Source organism: Prionailurus bengalensis, chromosome E1 (genome assembly GCF_016509475.1).
Source record: "Prionailurus bengalensis isolate Pbe53 chromosome E1, Fcat_Pben_1.1_paternal_pri, whole genome shotgun sequence".
NCBI lineage: Eukaryota > Metazoa > Chordata > Mammalia > Carnivora > Felidae > Prionailurus > Prionailurus bengalensis.
Genome location: NC_057347.1, coordinates 16,963,904 through 16,981,309, shown reverse-complemented (window position 1 = coordinate 16,981,309; position 17,406 = coordinate 16,963,904). Strand labels below are relative to the sequence as shown.

The window sequence follows — 17,406 nt, the reverse complement described above, 5'->3', positions numbered from 1 at the left end:
TGAAGCAGTAATTTAAAAATTCCCAGCAAACAAAAGTCCACAACCAGACAACTTCACAGGTGAATTCTACCAAACATTTATGGAACTGTTAACACCTATCCTTCTCAAACTATTCCAAAAACTAAAGAGGAAGGAATGCTTCCAAAATCATTCTAAAAGGCCAGCACTACCCCAATATAAAAAAAAAAAATCATAGACACCACAAAGAAAGAAAATTACAAGCTAATACCCTGATGAATATAGATGCAGAAATTCTCAACAAAATATTAGCAAATCAAATTCAACAACACATTAAGAAAATCATACACCATGATCAAGTGGGATTTATTTCAAGGATGCAAGGATGGTTCAGTATCTGCAAATCAATCAGTATGATACACCACATTAACAAAAAGAAGGATAAAAATCAGTTGATTATGTCAATAGATGCAGAAAAAGCATCTGATAAAACTCAATATCCATTTATAATAAAAATTCTCAACAAAGTGGGTATAGAGGGCACATACTAGAGGGAATCAACAGCAGATCTTTTTTTATTACCTGGAGCTGCATTAGTTTTAATAATATGCTGCTTACTATTCAATTCTCTACTACAAACCAGAATTGAATCTGCAAACTTGTAAAGATGAGTTCAGGCATGCTCAGTGAAATGATGCTAACTCAATGCTGGTTTATTCTGTGGTAAGTGGTGAAAAATGCCAGAATAATCTGTAGTGGTCAAGCATACAAAAAAAATCAACTTTTTACACACCTCTAGCTATAAGGGGCATTCAAGTGGCACTTAAAAAGTTTCTCTTCTTTGAGTAAGACTAAAGCAATTAGATTTAGAAATAGCCTGGGAAACATACTGAATGTAAGAAATTACAATAAACAAGTAAATTTTTATTTTTAAAAATGGGTGCTACCAGGTTTTTCTTCATTTATTATTTCTATTTCTTATTTCATTCATTTCTTCTTATTATTTGTATTTGTATCATTTCTTTTTTTTAATATATGAAATTTATTGTCAAATTGGTTTCCATACAACACCCAGTGCTCATCCCAAAAGATGCCCTCTTCAATACCCATCACCCACCCTCCCTTCCCTCCCACCCCCCAACAACTCTCAGTTTGTTCTCAGTTTTTAAGAGTCTCTTATGCTTTGGCTCTCTCCCACTCTAACCTCTTTTTTTTTTCCTTCCCCTCCCCCATGGGTTTCTGTTAAGTTTCTCAGGATCCACCTAAGAGTGAAAACATATGGACTCTGTCTTTCTCGGTATGGCTTCTTTTACTTAGCATAACACTCTCCAGTTCCATCCATGTTGCTACAAAGGGCCATATTTCATTCTTTCTCCTTGCCACGTAGTACTCCATTGTGTATATAAACCACAATTTCTTTATCCATTCATCAGTTGATGGACATTTAGACTCTTTCCATAATTTGGCTATTGTTGAGAGTGCTGCTATAAACATTGGGGTACAAGGGCCCCTATGCATCAGTACTCCTGTATCCTTTGGGTAAATTTCTAGCAGTGTTACTGCTGGGTCATAGCGTAGGTCTATTTTTAATTTTTTGAGGAACCTCCACACTGTTTTTTGTATCATTTCTTAAATGATCTTTTTTCTTATTAATAGAAGTCTACAAAAACCCTCTGCTAGTCATATTAATGATTTATTGCCAACAACTTTAAAAACAGTGGTCTATATGGTTCCTAATGGCTTGACAATTCAGTGTTGTGAATGAGAATAAACTTGCATCGCCTCATCATTATGTAATTTTTGGAACAACAATTATCCCCGTAGATGCCAAGTCGATACGTAAAGCTGAAAATTAACCCAAAGATCTTTACATTTGGCCTACTAGAAAATTTCAGAATCTTTTGGAATCTTTTTTTAACTCTAATGGGAATAAGCTTATGATGCCTCTGTAGTGCCTCTGGTAATTTCAGCTAAAATTTTTTCTGGGTTTGTATCCCTTAGCCCTATGCAAAAGAGTGACACATCACTGTCAGATTTTCCCTAAGAGAAAGTAAGAAATTAAGCTTCAAGCCAATTTTTTTATGCTAACCAAGACAGAAAAATATTGTCAATAAACCTCAGTTACTGATGAAAAGAAACTTTTTATACAAAGTTATAGTTTACAAGAGTGGTAAACATCAACAAACCCCTGATAATTCATCATTAAGGAAGCATTCCCTTTAGCCAGTTTCTCCACATTGAGCATGCTTATTGTATCCATTCTCTGTATTGTGCAGAATGGTTCATGTGATTGAGTTCAGAGGATACAAGTTTGGTAACATTTATTTTTTTTTATTTTTATTTTTCATTTTAATTTTTTTAATGTTTTATTTTATTTTTGAGAGAGAGAGAGAGAGAGCGTGTGTGCACGTGAGTGAGCAGGGGAGGGGCAGAGAGAGAGGGAGACGCAGATCTGAAGCAGGCTCCAGGCTCTGAGCTGTCAGCACCGAGCCCAATGTGGGGCTCAAACCCACAAACTGCGAGATTGTGACTGGAGCTGAAGTTGGAAACCTAACCAATTGAGTCACCCAGGTGCCCCAAGTTTGATAAACATTTAGAACTTACCAGGACTATTTCTTGTGGAAAAAAGTTGTTTTATAAAACCATTTAAAGGAGATAACAATCTCTCATAATTTTTTTCTTTTAATGGCAGTAGGTATTGGTACCTTTTTAACCACATGCCCGCTACTCCGTGAGTATTCATTATATTCATTGTATTTAAACTTTGTATTTAGGAAGTGAAATATTGACCAATCTATAAGAATTCAAATTACCTATCAAAATGAATGACAAACCTAAGTACAAAACTGAAGGCTGAAATGTTCAGTTGATAGTGTCCTAAAAGGCAATAAAAACGTACTTTTTTATTACTCAAGATAGTTCTGGAGACTTGAGTCAAAACTGGGCTAATATTGGCATATCTGCACTTTCTTAAAGCAATCTACCATTGTATGTATGTACGTATCATTGACATACAACATTCTATCAGATTCATGTATACAACATAATACAATCTGCCATTTTATTTTATTTTATTTTTTTAACGTTTATTTATTTTTGAGACAGAGAGAGACAGAGCATGAACGGGGGAGGGTCAGAGAGAGAGGGAGACACAGAATCTGAAACAGGCTCCAGGCTCTGAGCGGTCAGCCCAGAGCCCGACGTGGGGCTGGAACTCACTGACCGCGAGATCATGACCTGAGCCGAAGTCGGCCGCTTAACCGACTGAGCCACCCAGGCGCCCCACAATCTGCCATTTTAAATCTTTGAGTCGGTAACTGGATTTAATTAAGTAGAGAATTAATTTAATTAAGTACAGAAATGCTACAGAATATAATAAACAAACATACCTCCTGGGCTGTGACCGGCATTCCTCCTCCCCACTGTCTGCCTCCTGCATATCAGGAAAAATGATAAAAAAATTATTTAAAACCTGAGGTCTCATATCATAATATCAACAATGCAATTTTACTAAGCTTTGTATGTAGGAGCATCTCATTCACCTTGTGCACTTGAACGAATTCTCTCCATAAATAGCAACTTCAACCACCCCAGAAGGTTGATATGAATCAGAATTTATTTCTGGAGGAAACTTCAACAATAGTTTTACAAACAAATTTCATTGATAACAAAATACTAACAATTAAAAGAACTATACCTCTGAAAACCAACTAAAGATGTTATGCTATTGTTATGTTACTTCAAATTCAAAGTAAGTGGGCATTCTGATTACTATCAGCAAATCTCATCAAGATGACCTATTAATAATTCTGATCCCCAAAGAACAACCTAAACAATGAGCACCACTTCACAAAATGCTCATGATCAAATCACCAACAGTATCACCATCAACACAATGGCTACTACTTATTGAGTATTTATTATGTGCCAGGCACCTTGCTCAACACTTTAAGTATATTGTCTTATTTATAAGTTCTAGAAGGCTGATGGTACTATATTTCTCATGAATTCTACAACACACACACACACACACACACACACAGCTTAGGATAAGTATCTTCAATCAATAAAAACGTACTGAATCATTGTTTAATTACAATGTTTAGTTTTCGTAGTAGCACATAAAATAATTGAGGGTGTTATAATATTGCAATTAGACTCAATGAAATACGGATTTTACAGATGAAGAAAATGAAATCCAGAAAGTAGAAATAAATAAGTTGTTTAAGGAAATTCACATGGTGAAGTAGAATTAAAACTAATAAAAATACTGCCTCCCAACACATTGTAAAAGCTTACCCCTCCCTGGCCTAGGTCAGGACTTACAAGTTATTATACAGATTTTCACGGACACAAGAATATTGACATAAAGGAAAAGTGAGAAAAGATGTAAGAAATAATAATACTAAGGCGCTAAATGTTTCTTTAAATTTGCTCCCTGACATTTTACATTTGTTTTTTGGTCACTTTTGCTCTATTTGGCAAACATAAAAAAAAATTCACTTTTGCTGAATTTCAAGCAGTATGTGTACTGTCTGCCAATGAGCCACCTACTTTTTTGAGTTTATGGAACTATCTCCATTCACCTCTGCTATCATTCTGTCTCCATTCCTGAGCAGCTACTATAATTTAAAACTCTACAATTTTTATTCCCATTTTATTTTCATTATTGATTTCAGGCATGCCTATTATTTTCCACAAAGGGAAGAACACAGCAAAGAGGGAAGACAGATTAAATGTCATGGTGCGCTCAACTATTTGCTGTAGGGGAGGTTTTAGGTTCAGTAGTATTCCCTTTAGGGATTGAAAAGAAAGGTGTCACAGGAAAAGAACTGATTATCTCTAGAGTCAATAGTCAGAACCCAGAAGTTTGCAAGAAACCAAGTGAAAAGATTCAGATAAGCAAATGTAAATGTTAGATTTTGACTCCCAAAGGAACTATAATCAATAGAAATGATTTCCTGTAATCTTTTTTCAAATAGTGCTTCATTATTATTACTGGTTAATAGAGCTCAACTTCTGATATATTGTCATATTTTTAATTATATGAACAATTATACAAAGGTTATATTTAAGATAAATGTAAGTTATGAGGTGCAATAAGATAATGAATACCTGTGAATACCATTCCACTTAAGAGCTAAAACAGTATCAATCCCTTTGCATCTCTGTGCTTATTAGCTATCTCCCATTCCTATCCTCTCCCGATGTGACTACTATCTTGAATTTTAATTATCATTTTCTTGCTCTCACTCTACTATAAAAAAATTCAAACATACAGAAAGGTTGAAAGTCCTTGTAGTGAATCTGTATATTCATCATATATATATATATTCTACCATTAATATTTTATATACTTGCTTTATTACATATTATTTTTCTGCCCATCCATCAATCCATCTTCAAAGCAGGATACAGACATCAGTATATTTGTCCTTAAATGTGTATAATTAATTAGAATTCAGTATTATAGTTTTTTTTTCTTTTACGGTAAAATTTATACACAATGAAATGCACAAATCTTAAGTGCATCATTCAATGAGTTTTGAAAATTTATGTATCTGTGTAACCCAAACTTCTATCAAGAAATGAAACATTTTTATCACTTCAGAAATTTTTCTTGGGCCTCTTCTCAGTCAACACCTGGTACCACCTACTCCTAGAGGCAACTACTCTTCTGATTTTTCTACCAACTTTTCCCCCAAAATTAGTACATAGCATATGAGTCCATTTATATGATTCCACTGTTCATATAAATAAAATCATATAGTATGTACTGTCTTGTGTGAGGCTTCTTTTATGCAGCATTATGTTTTAAGATTCATCCATGTTGCATTTAACAGGAGTTCATTTCTTTTTACTCCTGAGGATTCCATGAATTCACCAGTTTGTTTATTCATCTCCTATTGATATATATGCTTCGGGTGTTTGAATTTTTGTCCATTATGAATAAAGCTACTATATGCATTCCTTTGTGGGGTTTTGGTAGAAATATGTTTCTGTTTCTCCTGGGTAATGGGATAGATGCATGCACAGTTTTATAGGAAAGTGCAGGCCTTTTCCCAAAGAGATTCTAACACTTTACACTCATCAACAACGTATGAAAGTAGCAATTACAGTTTAATTAGCAATTTTCTTCTCCAATGGTTATTGTTTTCCATGTCCTTAGAAACTTTTGCTTAGCCTTTAGTCACAAAAATACTCTACCATATTTTTTTTAAGATTAAAAAATTTTTTAAGTCATCTCTCCACCCAACATGGAGCTTGAGCTCATAAACCTGAGATCAAGAGTCATGCGCTCTACTGACTGAGCAATCCAGGTGCCACTCTACCATATTTTTTAAATAAAAGCTTTATGGTTTTATATATAAGGTCTATAACTCATGCTGAAATAAATATTTGTATATGGTGTGAGGTAGAGGTGAGGAGTGAGGTTCATATTTTTCCACATGGATATCCAGTTTTAAGTACCATTTGTTTATGACTTTCCTTTCCCATGGATTACTTGGCTCCTTTGTAAAAAATCAAATGACTGTACAGGTGATCTCTACTTCTGGGTTCTTTATTCTGTTTCATTGATCTATTTGTCAATGTTTATGCCAGGACCACATTATCCTGATTACTGTACTTTATAGTACATTTTGAAGGAAATATAAATCCTCTAACTTGATTCTTCTTTTTCAAGATGGCTTTATTTTCTATAAGATTTTTTGTCTTGAAAGCTATTTTATCTGATATTAATAGAGCCACTACAGACTTATTTATGCTCATTATGTTGAGCATATTTATGCTCACTTATTTATGCTCTATGTTTGCAAGACATATTTTTCAGTCACTTTATATTTTAATGAATGTCTCATAAAATATAGTTGTATCTTGCTTTATTTTTATTTTATTCATTGTGACAATCTTTGCCTTTTATTTTTTCTTAAAAACTTTTTTTTAATGTTTATTTATTTTTGAGAGACAGAGAGGCAGAGCACAAGTGTGAAAGGGACAGAGAGAGAGGGAGACACAGAATGCAAAGCAGGTTCCATGCTCCAAGCTGTCAGCACAGTGCCTAATGTGGGGCAAAACTCACAAACTATGAGATCATGACCTGAGCCAAAGTGAGACACTTAACCGACTGAGCCACCTGGGTGCCCCTTTGCCTTTTAATTGTAGTGTTTTGTTCATTTACATTTAATATAATTTGATATAGTTAGATTTGGGTCTACAATGTTACTATTTATTTTGTTTGTCATCTACCTTTTTATTCCTTTGTTACTCTTTTTCTGTCTTCTTTTATGTTATTTGAATATTTTTTAGAATTTCATTTTAATTTACTGTATTTTTATTTATTTTAAAAATTTTTTTAATGTTTATTTATTTTTGAGAGAGAGAGAGAGAGAGAGACGAAGCATGAGCGGGGGAGGGGCAGAGAGAGAGGGAGACACAGAATCCGAAACAGGCTCCAGGCTCTGAGCTGTCAGCACAGAGCCTGACGTGGGGCTCGAACTCACAGACCGCGAGATCATGACCTGAGCTGAAGTTGGACGCTCAACCAACTGAGCCACCCAGGCGCCCCTTAATTTACTTTATTGGTTCTACCTCTTTTCATTATTTTTTTATTCCATTGTTTTTTTAAATTACATGTCTGTATTCATTCTTTTTCAAGATTTTTTTATTTTTATTTTCTAATATAATTTATTGTCAAGTTGGCTAACATACAGTGTATACAGTGTGCTCCTGGTTTTGGGGGAAGATTCCCATGATTCATCGCTTACATACAACACCCAGTGCTCATCCCAACAAGTGCCCTCCTTGATGCCCATCACCCATTTTCCCCTCTCCCCTGCCACACCTCCATCAACCCTCAGTTCTCTATATTTAAGAGTCTCTTATGGTTTGCCTCCCTCCCTCTCTGTAACTATTTTTTTCTCCTTCCCTTTCCCCATGGTCTTCTGTTAAGTTTCTCAAGTTCCACATAGGAGTTAAAACATATGATATCTTTCTTCCACTAACTTGTTTCACTTAGCATAATACCCTCCAGTTCCATCCACATTGCTGCAAATGGCAGGATTTCATTCTTTCTCGTTGCCAAGTAGTATTCCATTGTATTCAAGATATTATTTTTAAGTAATCTCTACACCCAACGTGGGGCTTGAACTCACAACCCTGAGATCAAAGTCACATGCTCCAAAGACTGAGCCAGCCAGGTGCCCCATGTCTATATTCTTAAACAATGTATTATTTAGTTTTGACTAAGAGATTTAAAAATTGGCCCCAATGTTTAAATTTAAAAAAAAATTTTTTTTTCAACGTTTATTTATTTTTGGGACAGAGAGAGACAGAGCATGAACGGGAGAGGGGCAGAGAGAGAGGGAGACACAGAATTGGAAACAGGCTCCAGGCTCTGAGCCATCAGCCCAGAGCCTGACGCGGGGCTCGAACTCACGGACCGCGAGATCGTGACCTGGCTGAAGTCGGACGCTTAACCAACTGCGCCACCCAGGCGCCCCCCAATGTTTAAATTTTTAAACTGAGCCTGGGTGGCTCAGTTGGTTAAGCATCTGACTTTTGATTTTGGCTCAGGTCATGATCTCATAGTTAATGTGTTTGAGCCCTGTATCAGGCTCTGCTCTGACAGTGTAGAGCCTGCCTGGGATTCTCTGTCATCCTGTCTCTCTGCCCGTCCCCCTGCTCATGTGCACAAGCACTCTCTCTCAAAATAAATAAATAAATACACATTTAAAAAAGAGACCTTTAAATATTGTATTATATGTATGTGGTCTTCCCAATATGCTTTTTAACACTAAGTATTATGCTAACAAGATTCATTTACTTATTACATATAGCCATAGTTCATTTTTACTGGTGTAAAATACTTAGATAGATTGTTTCCAATTTTTGGTGACATCAACCATGCCGCTATAAACATTCTTGTAAATGTCTTTTGGTCTACATGTATAAGAGTGTACCAGGGATTGGAATTGCAGGGTCACATAGTAAACAAAGGTTAACATTTACAAGATACTGCCAAATTATTTTCCAAGATGGTTGTGCTGATTTATACTCTTACCAGGAGTGTATTACTAGCCTATTGCTAGCTTCACACTCTTATCCTTATACCTAAAATGAGCAGACCAATAGGGAGATAATTCAAATTATTTTCAGTTCTTTGGTGGATTTTTCTAAGGGAATTTTTGTGAAAGTATGTGGAGAAGTAAAAAACAAAAATACCCTTGGTGCTTCTTAGGGGGCACACACAGCCAAAACCAGTTACATTTGCAGAGGAGAACTAGCATTTATTGAGCATCACTATGGCTCAAGTGCTTTATATGTTATTTTATTTAATATGCACCATAGTGGGACTTGTTCAAAGTCACGATGCCAATAAATGGTATAGTTAGGATTTGAACTCACGTCTATCTTTCTGTTACAACCAAGCTTCCTCTAACCTAAGAATCTGACATTAATACCTACATCCAGAGTCAGGGGTTAGGGAGTGAGCCATAAAAGAAAGCATTTCTTTTTTCAGGACTTAAAATAAAATAATATCCTCTGTCATTTTTCTATGACTTCAACACTTTAAAATAGTGCCAGAGGAGTGGAAAATTTCTTTTGGCACACACAAAAAAGCAAGTCAGAGTAGTATTTCTTTTGTTTCGTTTTTTTTTTTTTTAAGTTTAGTTTTGAGTGAGAGAGAGAGAGAGAGAGAGAGAGAGAGGGAGAGGGAGAACACATGAGTGGGGGAGGGGCAGAGAGAGAGAGAGAGAGAGAGAGAGAGAGAGAAGGAGACACAGGATCTGAAGCAGGCTCCAGGTTGCAAGCTGTCAGCACCGAGTTTGACTTGGGGTTTGAACCCACGAACTATGAGATCATGACCCAAGCTGAAGTCAGATGCTCAACCAACTGAGCCACCCAGCTGCCCCCAGAGTAGTGTTTCTAACACAAGATCCTCAACGTTTTTTTCTTTCTTTTTTAGATTAATATTACAATCATCATGGCAGTGAATGATGAGCCAGTTGTTAGATTTTTAGGAATCTTGTGACACTCATACTGGTAGCCTGAAATTAACCATGGTGGGAGTATTTACCAGGAAAATCAGCAAGTGCTGCAAGTCAGCCCCCACCCAGAGAAAAGTTTTTTAAACAATTACCAGTACATCATGAGGTGTGGGACCTAAGAATGTATATATTCTATTTATTTTTTTAATGTTTGGTTGAGAGTGCGGGGGCGCAAGTGGGGAAGGGGCAGAGAGACAGGGACAGAGGATCTGAAGCAGGCTCTGCACTAACAGCAGCGAGCCCGATGTGGGGCTCGAACTCATGGACCATGAGATCATGACCTGAGCCGAAGTCTGATGCTCAACTGACTGAACTACCCAGGTACCCCAGAATCTGTACATTTTAAAAGCTTCATAGATAACTAACAAACAGTTAAGATTGAAAACCTTTGTCTTAAACAATTGGAAAAACATTTTAAAGCCTGGGATACACATAGCTACTACTCCCTCAAGGTAACTGTGCTAGTTACAAGGGAGATCAGTGGTGATGGGCACTTAGCTCTCCAACAGGATCTATCGTCCCCCTTCCTAGACTGAAAGTCTGCAAGGGCAGGACTGTGTTTGCATAGTGGCAGTCATATGCTTAGCAGATATTATATGAATTAATAAATATTGCCCAAGGTATCATAACCACTAAGTGGCAAAATTAGGAATGAGCTTTGGGGCTAACTTCAATATATTATGTGCTTCATCTCCATTAAATTATTGGTCATATCATTGGTTTGTCAATCCAAGATGAGTACTTAAAATTGGGTAGAGATCAAGCAGTATCTGATTTCAAACTATACTACAATGCTATAGTAATCAAAACGGTATGGTACTGGCATAAAAACAGACACATAGATCACTGGAAAAGAACTGATAACCCAGAAATAAACCCACACTTTATGCTCAATGTACTCTTACAACAAAGGAGGCAACATTATACAATGAGGAAAAGACAGTCCCTTCAATAAATGGTATTGGCAAAACTGAACAGCTACATGCAAAATAATGAAACTAGAGCTTTCCTGCACCATACACAAAAATATTTCAAAATGGATTAAAGACTTAAATGTAAGACCTGACCTGAAACCATAAAACTCCTAAAAGAGGCAATAATCTCTAAGACATCAACCTTAGCAATATTTTTCTAGATATGTCATCCAGTGCAAAGAAAATAAACAAAAATAAACAATTGGGACTATATAAAACTAAAAGGCTTTTGCACAGCAAAGGAAATCATCAACAAAATGAAAAGGCAACCTCCTGAATGGAAGAAGATATTTGTAAATAATATAACCAATAAGGGGTTAATATCCAAAATACATAAATAACTCACAGAACTCAACACTCCAAACTAATATGGTTAAAAAATGGGCAGAGGACCTGAATAGACATTTTTCTAAAGACTTATAGATGGCCAACAGATACATGAAAAGATGCTCAACGTCACTTATCATCAGGGAATTGCAAATCACAACCACAATGAGATATCACCTCACGCCAGTCAGAATGGCTAATACCAAAAAGACAAGAAATAAATGTTAGCAAGGATGTGTAGAAAAGGGAACCCTCATGCACTGTTGGTAGGAATGTCAACTGATGCAACCACTGAAAAACAGTATCGAGATTCCTCAAAAAACTACAAATATAAGTACTATATAATCCATTAATCCCACTTTTGGGCATTTATCCAAAAAAATGAAAACACTAATTCAAAAAGATAAATGCAGCCCTATGTGTATTGCAGTGCTATTTATAATAACCAAGAAATGGAAGCAACCTAAGTGTCCAAAAGTAGACAAATAGATAAGATGTGATATAAATGGAAAATGGAGTATTACTCAGCCGCAACAAAGGAGATCTTGCCATTTGCAACAACATGGATGGACCTAGAGGGTATTATGCTAAATAAATCAGGCAGAGAAAGATAAATACCATATGATTTCACTTATATGAGGAATCTAAAAAACAAAACAAAACAAACAAATAAGCAACAACAGCAACAACAAAAAACCAAAAAGAGAAATAGACTCATATAGAAAAAAACCCTAGTGGTTGCCAGAGGGATGGGGGGGGGGGGGTGGGTGATTCATGATAGGTGAAGAGAATTAAGAAGTACAAACTTCTAGTTATAAAATAAATCACAGGGATGTAAAGTACGGCATAGGGAACATAGTCAATAACATTGTAATAACCTTGTATGGTGACAAATGGTAACTACACTTATCTGGTGAGCATTTCATAATGTATATAACTGTGGAATTATTATGTTATATATCTGAAAGTAATAAAATATGCCAACTATACTTCAAAAAAGCAAGCAAGCTAGCAAGCAAGCTGTCCAAAAACACAGGCAGAAGGGTAATGAAGGAACACGGATTACCTGCCAAATATTACTAAACTAACAGCATAATTATTTCAAATTTTCCAAAGTCATTTTCGAACTGAGGAGTTGATAAATACAGTTAATGGCTCTGACCAAAAAGAAATAAGAATTTTTTAAAATATGAAATTTATTGTCAAATTGGTTTCCATACAACACCCAGTGCTAGAAATTGGAATATTTAAGACATTGATGTACTGCTAAGACTAGTTTGATAGGGGAAAATGCATTACTATTTTCTGAGTATTCATATTTAAATCTAGACAATTAGCTATTCAGCCATCAATAGGGGAAGGGATAGAGTGAGGATCTGGGATATCTTCGGGGAAATAAATAATCATATTCACTAAAAGCTGCTGGAGTCCACAGGAGACAAAAGGAAGTGTGAGACAGTACCATAGTCAAGGAGTTTATCTTCCTGAAGAGATAAGACTATTATTATATTTGAAGAGTGGATCCAACAATTACAGTATAAATGCATGGCACAGTGAGTACATTTCACAGAAGTTCAGGAGATATGGTGGTATACTGTTCATAGGAACAAGTGAGCTATGAGTCCAATATTGAAGGAAGCGTAAGATCTGAAGAGGTACAGAGACTGACAGGGCATCTGAGACATGAACAAAAGGAAGGAAAGCAGGAATATGTCTGACACATTGGGGTGCTGGTGAGCTGACCAGCTGAGTTGAAACCCAGGACTTGCCTTGATGTGAGTTGCAAAGTTGCAAAGGGCAGGGATCTAGGCCTGATCCTATGGGGAAGCTGGGGAAGCTAGGGAAGGTATTTATCAGCAACTTAGAAAACGGAACAAAATCCTAAATATGTTGCTTTGGTGGTAATAAAATTCTTTTAAGGAAACAGGCTAAAATTTGGAAAGCCAATTACGAAAAATGAGGTCCTTTTCCTAAAGCCAAAAGACACTGCTCAGTTTAACCACAGATCTCCACTAGAGGGCAGACAAGTCAAAGCTTATTCTGTGGTTAACTGGCAAAATTGCCTCCACAGAAAATACTAAGAGAAAATGTCTTGTGTTGTGTAAAGACCATTTTCAGTGCTTTTAACCTCGAACAGAGCCTTTAGCTAGCATATAAATGTTTCACAGAATAGTTTTCTGTGGTGTGAAATGCTTCTTAATTGCAAATTGGACCAGTGGAAAAGTTCTACCTTGGGAATCTAGCTTAGGTGACAGGCGCATGTGCTCATCATACATTGTAACGTAACTGGAATGCCAACAGCAGGACTCATCACTGACTACCTTACTTCGATCTTCCCCTCCCATCTCAGGCACATCCTAACCACCGCTCAAGCCAATGCCCAACAATGTGTATATTATCTGGACCGTGATTTCAATCTAGGTTCTCTTTTTGGTCAACTGGGGATGTGCTTGGTTTTAGGGACTCATTCCTTTTTTTTTTTTTTTAATTTTTTTTCTTTTCTTTTTTTTCAACGTTTTTATTTACTTTTGGGACAGAGAGAGAGAGACAAAGCATGAACAGGGTAGGGGCAGAGAGAGAGGGAGACACAGAATCGGAAACAGGCTCCAGGCTCCGAGCCATCAGCCCAGAGCCTGACGCGGGGCTGAACTCATGGACCGCGAGATCGTGACCTGGCTGAAGTCGGACGCTTAACCGACTGCGCCACCCAGGCGCCCCAAGGACTCATTCCTTTGAAGTCAGAGTGAGGTGAGGTCACCAGATAGAGGACCTTTTATGTACATTTGACTCAGCAGGCTGAGTAGCTGTTATATAGGGGTGTTAGTGGGAGTCCTCAGGTCTCACTAACATAGCATGAATGTTAACATCTAAATAAAAGGGTTGAGAATTCCATCAAACTTTTTAGATGCTAAGGCTAGATTCTGCAAAGTACATAAACATTTTTTTCTGTTTTTTTTCTATTATTTTTTCAATTTTTTATTTAAATTATAGTTAGTTAACATACAGTACACTATTGATTTCAGGAGTAGAATTCAGTGATTCATCACTTACATACAATACCCAGTGCTCACCACAAATGCCTTCCTTAATACCCATCACCCATCTAGCCCATCCCCCCGCAAACATTTGTCTGGTTCTCCATAACTATGTGTCATACGTATGCATTATCTGATCATTTAAAAAAAAAAAAGGGAAAGATGTTAGTTGAAAGATGCTTTCTTTGTATACACATACCACTTCCATGACAGATGAAGCTAGAGTAGTATTATGCTAAGTGAAATAAGTCAGTCAGAGAAAGACAAATACCACATGATTTCATTCATATGTGGAATTAAGGAACAGAACATATGGAAGGGGGAAAAAAAGGGAAACTTTTTTCTGTTTTGATCTCTTGCAAAATATCTGTCATTAAAGAAACGAGGGCGGTAGTAGGTCGATTTTCTGTTATTAGCTGGAAGTAGTTTTCTTCCACTCTTTTTTTATTATTTTTTTTAAATTTTAACTAGGTTCCACACCCAATGAGGGGCTTGAACTCACAACCCGAAGATCAAGGGTCCATTGACTGAGCCAGACAAGGTGTCCCAATTTTCTTCTACTTTTGATCAATGCTATTATCAGAAATATTTTCTTTCTCCTTGAAAAATGACATTTGGTTTCAGGTATTAGGTATTTCAACTGCAGGTAAATTTTACTATACTCAAATTCTGGTGTTATCTTCAACAAGCCAGGCCATCTTGAAACTCAGACTTTGCTAAACTGTTCCTTTTGCCTATGATATACTTCATTCCCCTCTTTGCTTGCCTACTGCTACTCAAGTATAGTGGAACAGACCCTTCAACCAAGGTGTCCCATTTTCTATAATGTAGATTCAGTCTCCAAACATTATTTACTATTTTAATTTAAATACAAAAGTGTAGTAGTAATTCCTAGCACAAGAATATTCATAGCCATACTTATTGTACATTTTCACATGGCCAATCATTTTAGAGGCTTGCATAACAGAATTCTGATAGAAACAAAGATGAATGGGGGCAATGTTGGCAATAACAGTTAGGAATCAGTGACCTAATCATCACCCTCTTCTTTTAGAAATGCATTCTATTTATTTTATTTTAAATCATCATATCCAACAATCTTTTTCATTATAGATTCTCTAATATTACTTAAATATTTAATGAGTTCCCTAAAAATTTAGCTCATTAATTCAACTATTATTTCTTGTGGTGTATGGTTTAATATATAGCAATATAATTTCATTTTTCCCCAAAATAGTTAATCAGTTATTTCGGTACTATCTGGTTATTGGCCAATTTTCCCCCACTGACTAGAAATCCTATCTTAATTTAAAAAAATTTTTTTAATTGTTTATTTATTTTTGAAAGACAGAGAGATGGGGCATGAGTGGGGGAGGGGCAGAGAGAGAGGGAGACACAGAATCTGAAGCAGGCTCCAGGTTCTGAGCTGTCAGCACAGAGCCCAATGCAGGGCTTGAACTCACAATCCGTGAGATCATGACCTGAGCTGGAGTGGGATGCCCAACCTACTGAGCCACCCAGATGCCCCCCTTAATTATACATTAAATATTTTCATGTACTTGGGTCTATTTATGGGAGTGGTAATACCTACACTACCCTTGCAGAAAATAAAAGTATAGAAAGTACAGAAAGACCCACTAAACTGTGAGCTTTTTGAAGGCAGGGACTATGTTTTACCTTTATATCCAAGTACCTGGCACACAGTATGTGTCTTGGGGTTTTTTTTGGTTAAACATCTTTATTGATACATATGAATTATGTCTCATAAAATTTACCTATTAATTTTTTAGTATCTTCACGTGGTTAAATATGTGTTCCTAAGTATGTGGTCATACATTTTATTTATTATTATTTTTAAAAAAGATTTTAAGTAATTTCTACACCCAACATGGGGCTCAAACTCATGACCTAGAGATCAAGAGTTGCATGCTCTCCTGACTAAGCCAGCCAGGCACCCTTTGTGGTCACACATTTTAAAACCATGCCATATATTCAAATATAAAAAAATCTATGTACAGAGGAAAGTAGTAAATTAAAAAAAGAACAGTCTAATGACAAACTGAAAAATATTTTCACCATATATAAAACAATGGATTAACAGTTTCAATAAACAAAGAATTCTAATGAATCAATAAAAAGACAAAGATAATTCACAAATGAGATACAAAGGGGCTGGAAAGGAAGTTAAAATATGATTAGCTTGAATTTTTTTTTTTTGAGAGTGCAAGAGGGGGAGGGGCAGAGAGAGAGAGAGGGAGAGAGAGAATCTCAAGCAGGCTCCTCACCCAGTGTGGAGCCTGATGAGAAGCTCGATCTCATGACCCTGACACCATGACCAAAGCTGAAATCAAGAGTTGGGTGCTCAACCAACTGAGCCACCCAGAAGCCCAAGGTTAGCATGAAATTACACACACACACACACACACACACACACACACACACACACACACAAATTCAAATAAAGATGCTGTCCCATATTTTCCCTATTAAATTATTTAAGATAAAATAAATAATAATGCACAAAACAGTCAAGAATTCATGAAAATGGGCATTCTTTCTAGCAATCTACATTACCAGCTTTAGAATGGGTCATATTTTTTACCTTATAATTTCATGTCTAGAAATGTATTCTAGTGAAAAAAAACCAGAAATATCCCCAAAGGTTTATTTATATACAAGGAAACCAAATGCAGACTACTCATTTTAACAAACAAGTTGTAAGCCACTTTAATGTACCAAGACAGGAGAAGTTGAGTAAATTAAGAGACTGCTAAACAACAGAATTTTATTAAGCCATTAGTTTATACTATTTAAAATGAGAACATGATCAGAATGTAATGATTACTGAAAAAAAGGCAGGTTTCTTATGGGATGTGGTTATAAGTGGTAACCTTCTTCTTGATGATCATTTATATTCTCTAAAGTTTCTACAATGATCATGTATTATAATCAGAAAAAACTTTTAAAAATGTGGAGTAGAACATGGGAGAAATGTACAGATTCCTATTCTTTTTCGTTTCTTAATTAGATGTCTTCTGATATATTAGGTAGAAGATTACACAT

At 36.1% G+C, this 17,406-nt stretch overlaps 1 protein-coding gene across 2 annotated transcripts in view; it reads right to left on the bottom strand.

The window, feature by feature from the left end:
• SSH2 (slingshot protein phosphatase 2) overlaps positions 1-17,406 on the bottom strand; it is a 248,661-nt gene that overhangs the window by 147,667 nt on the left and 83,588 nt on the right. For both annotated transcript variants that reach the window (XM_043585556.1, XM_043585557.1), the window contains exon 2: positions 3,348-3,391. In XM_043585556.1, the coding sequence (XP_043441491.1) occupies positions 3,348-3,391 (44 nt within the window). The remainder of the gene's footprint in view (positions 1-3,347; positions 3,392-17,406) is intronic.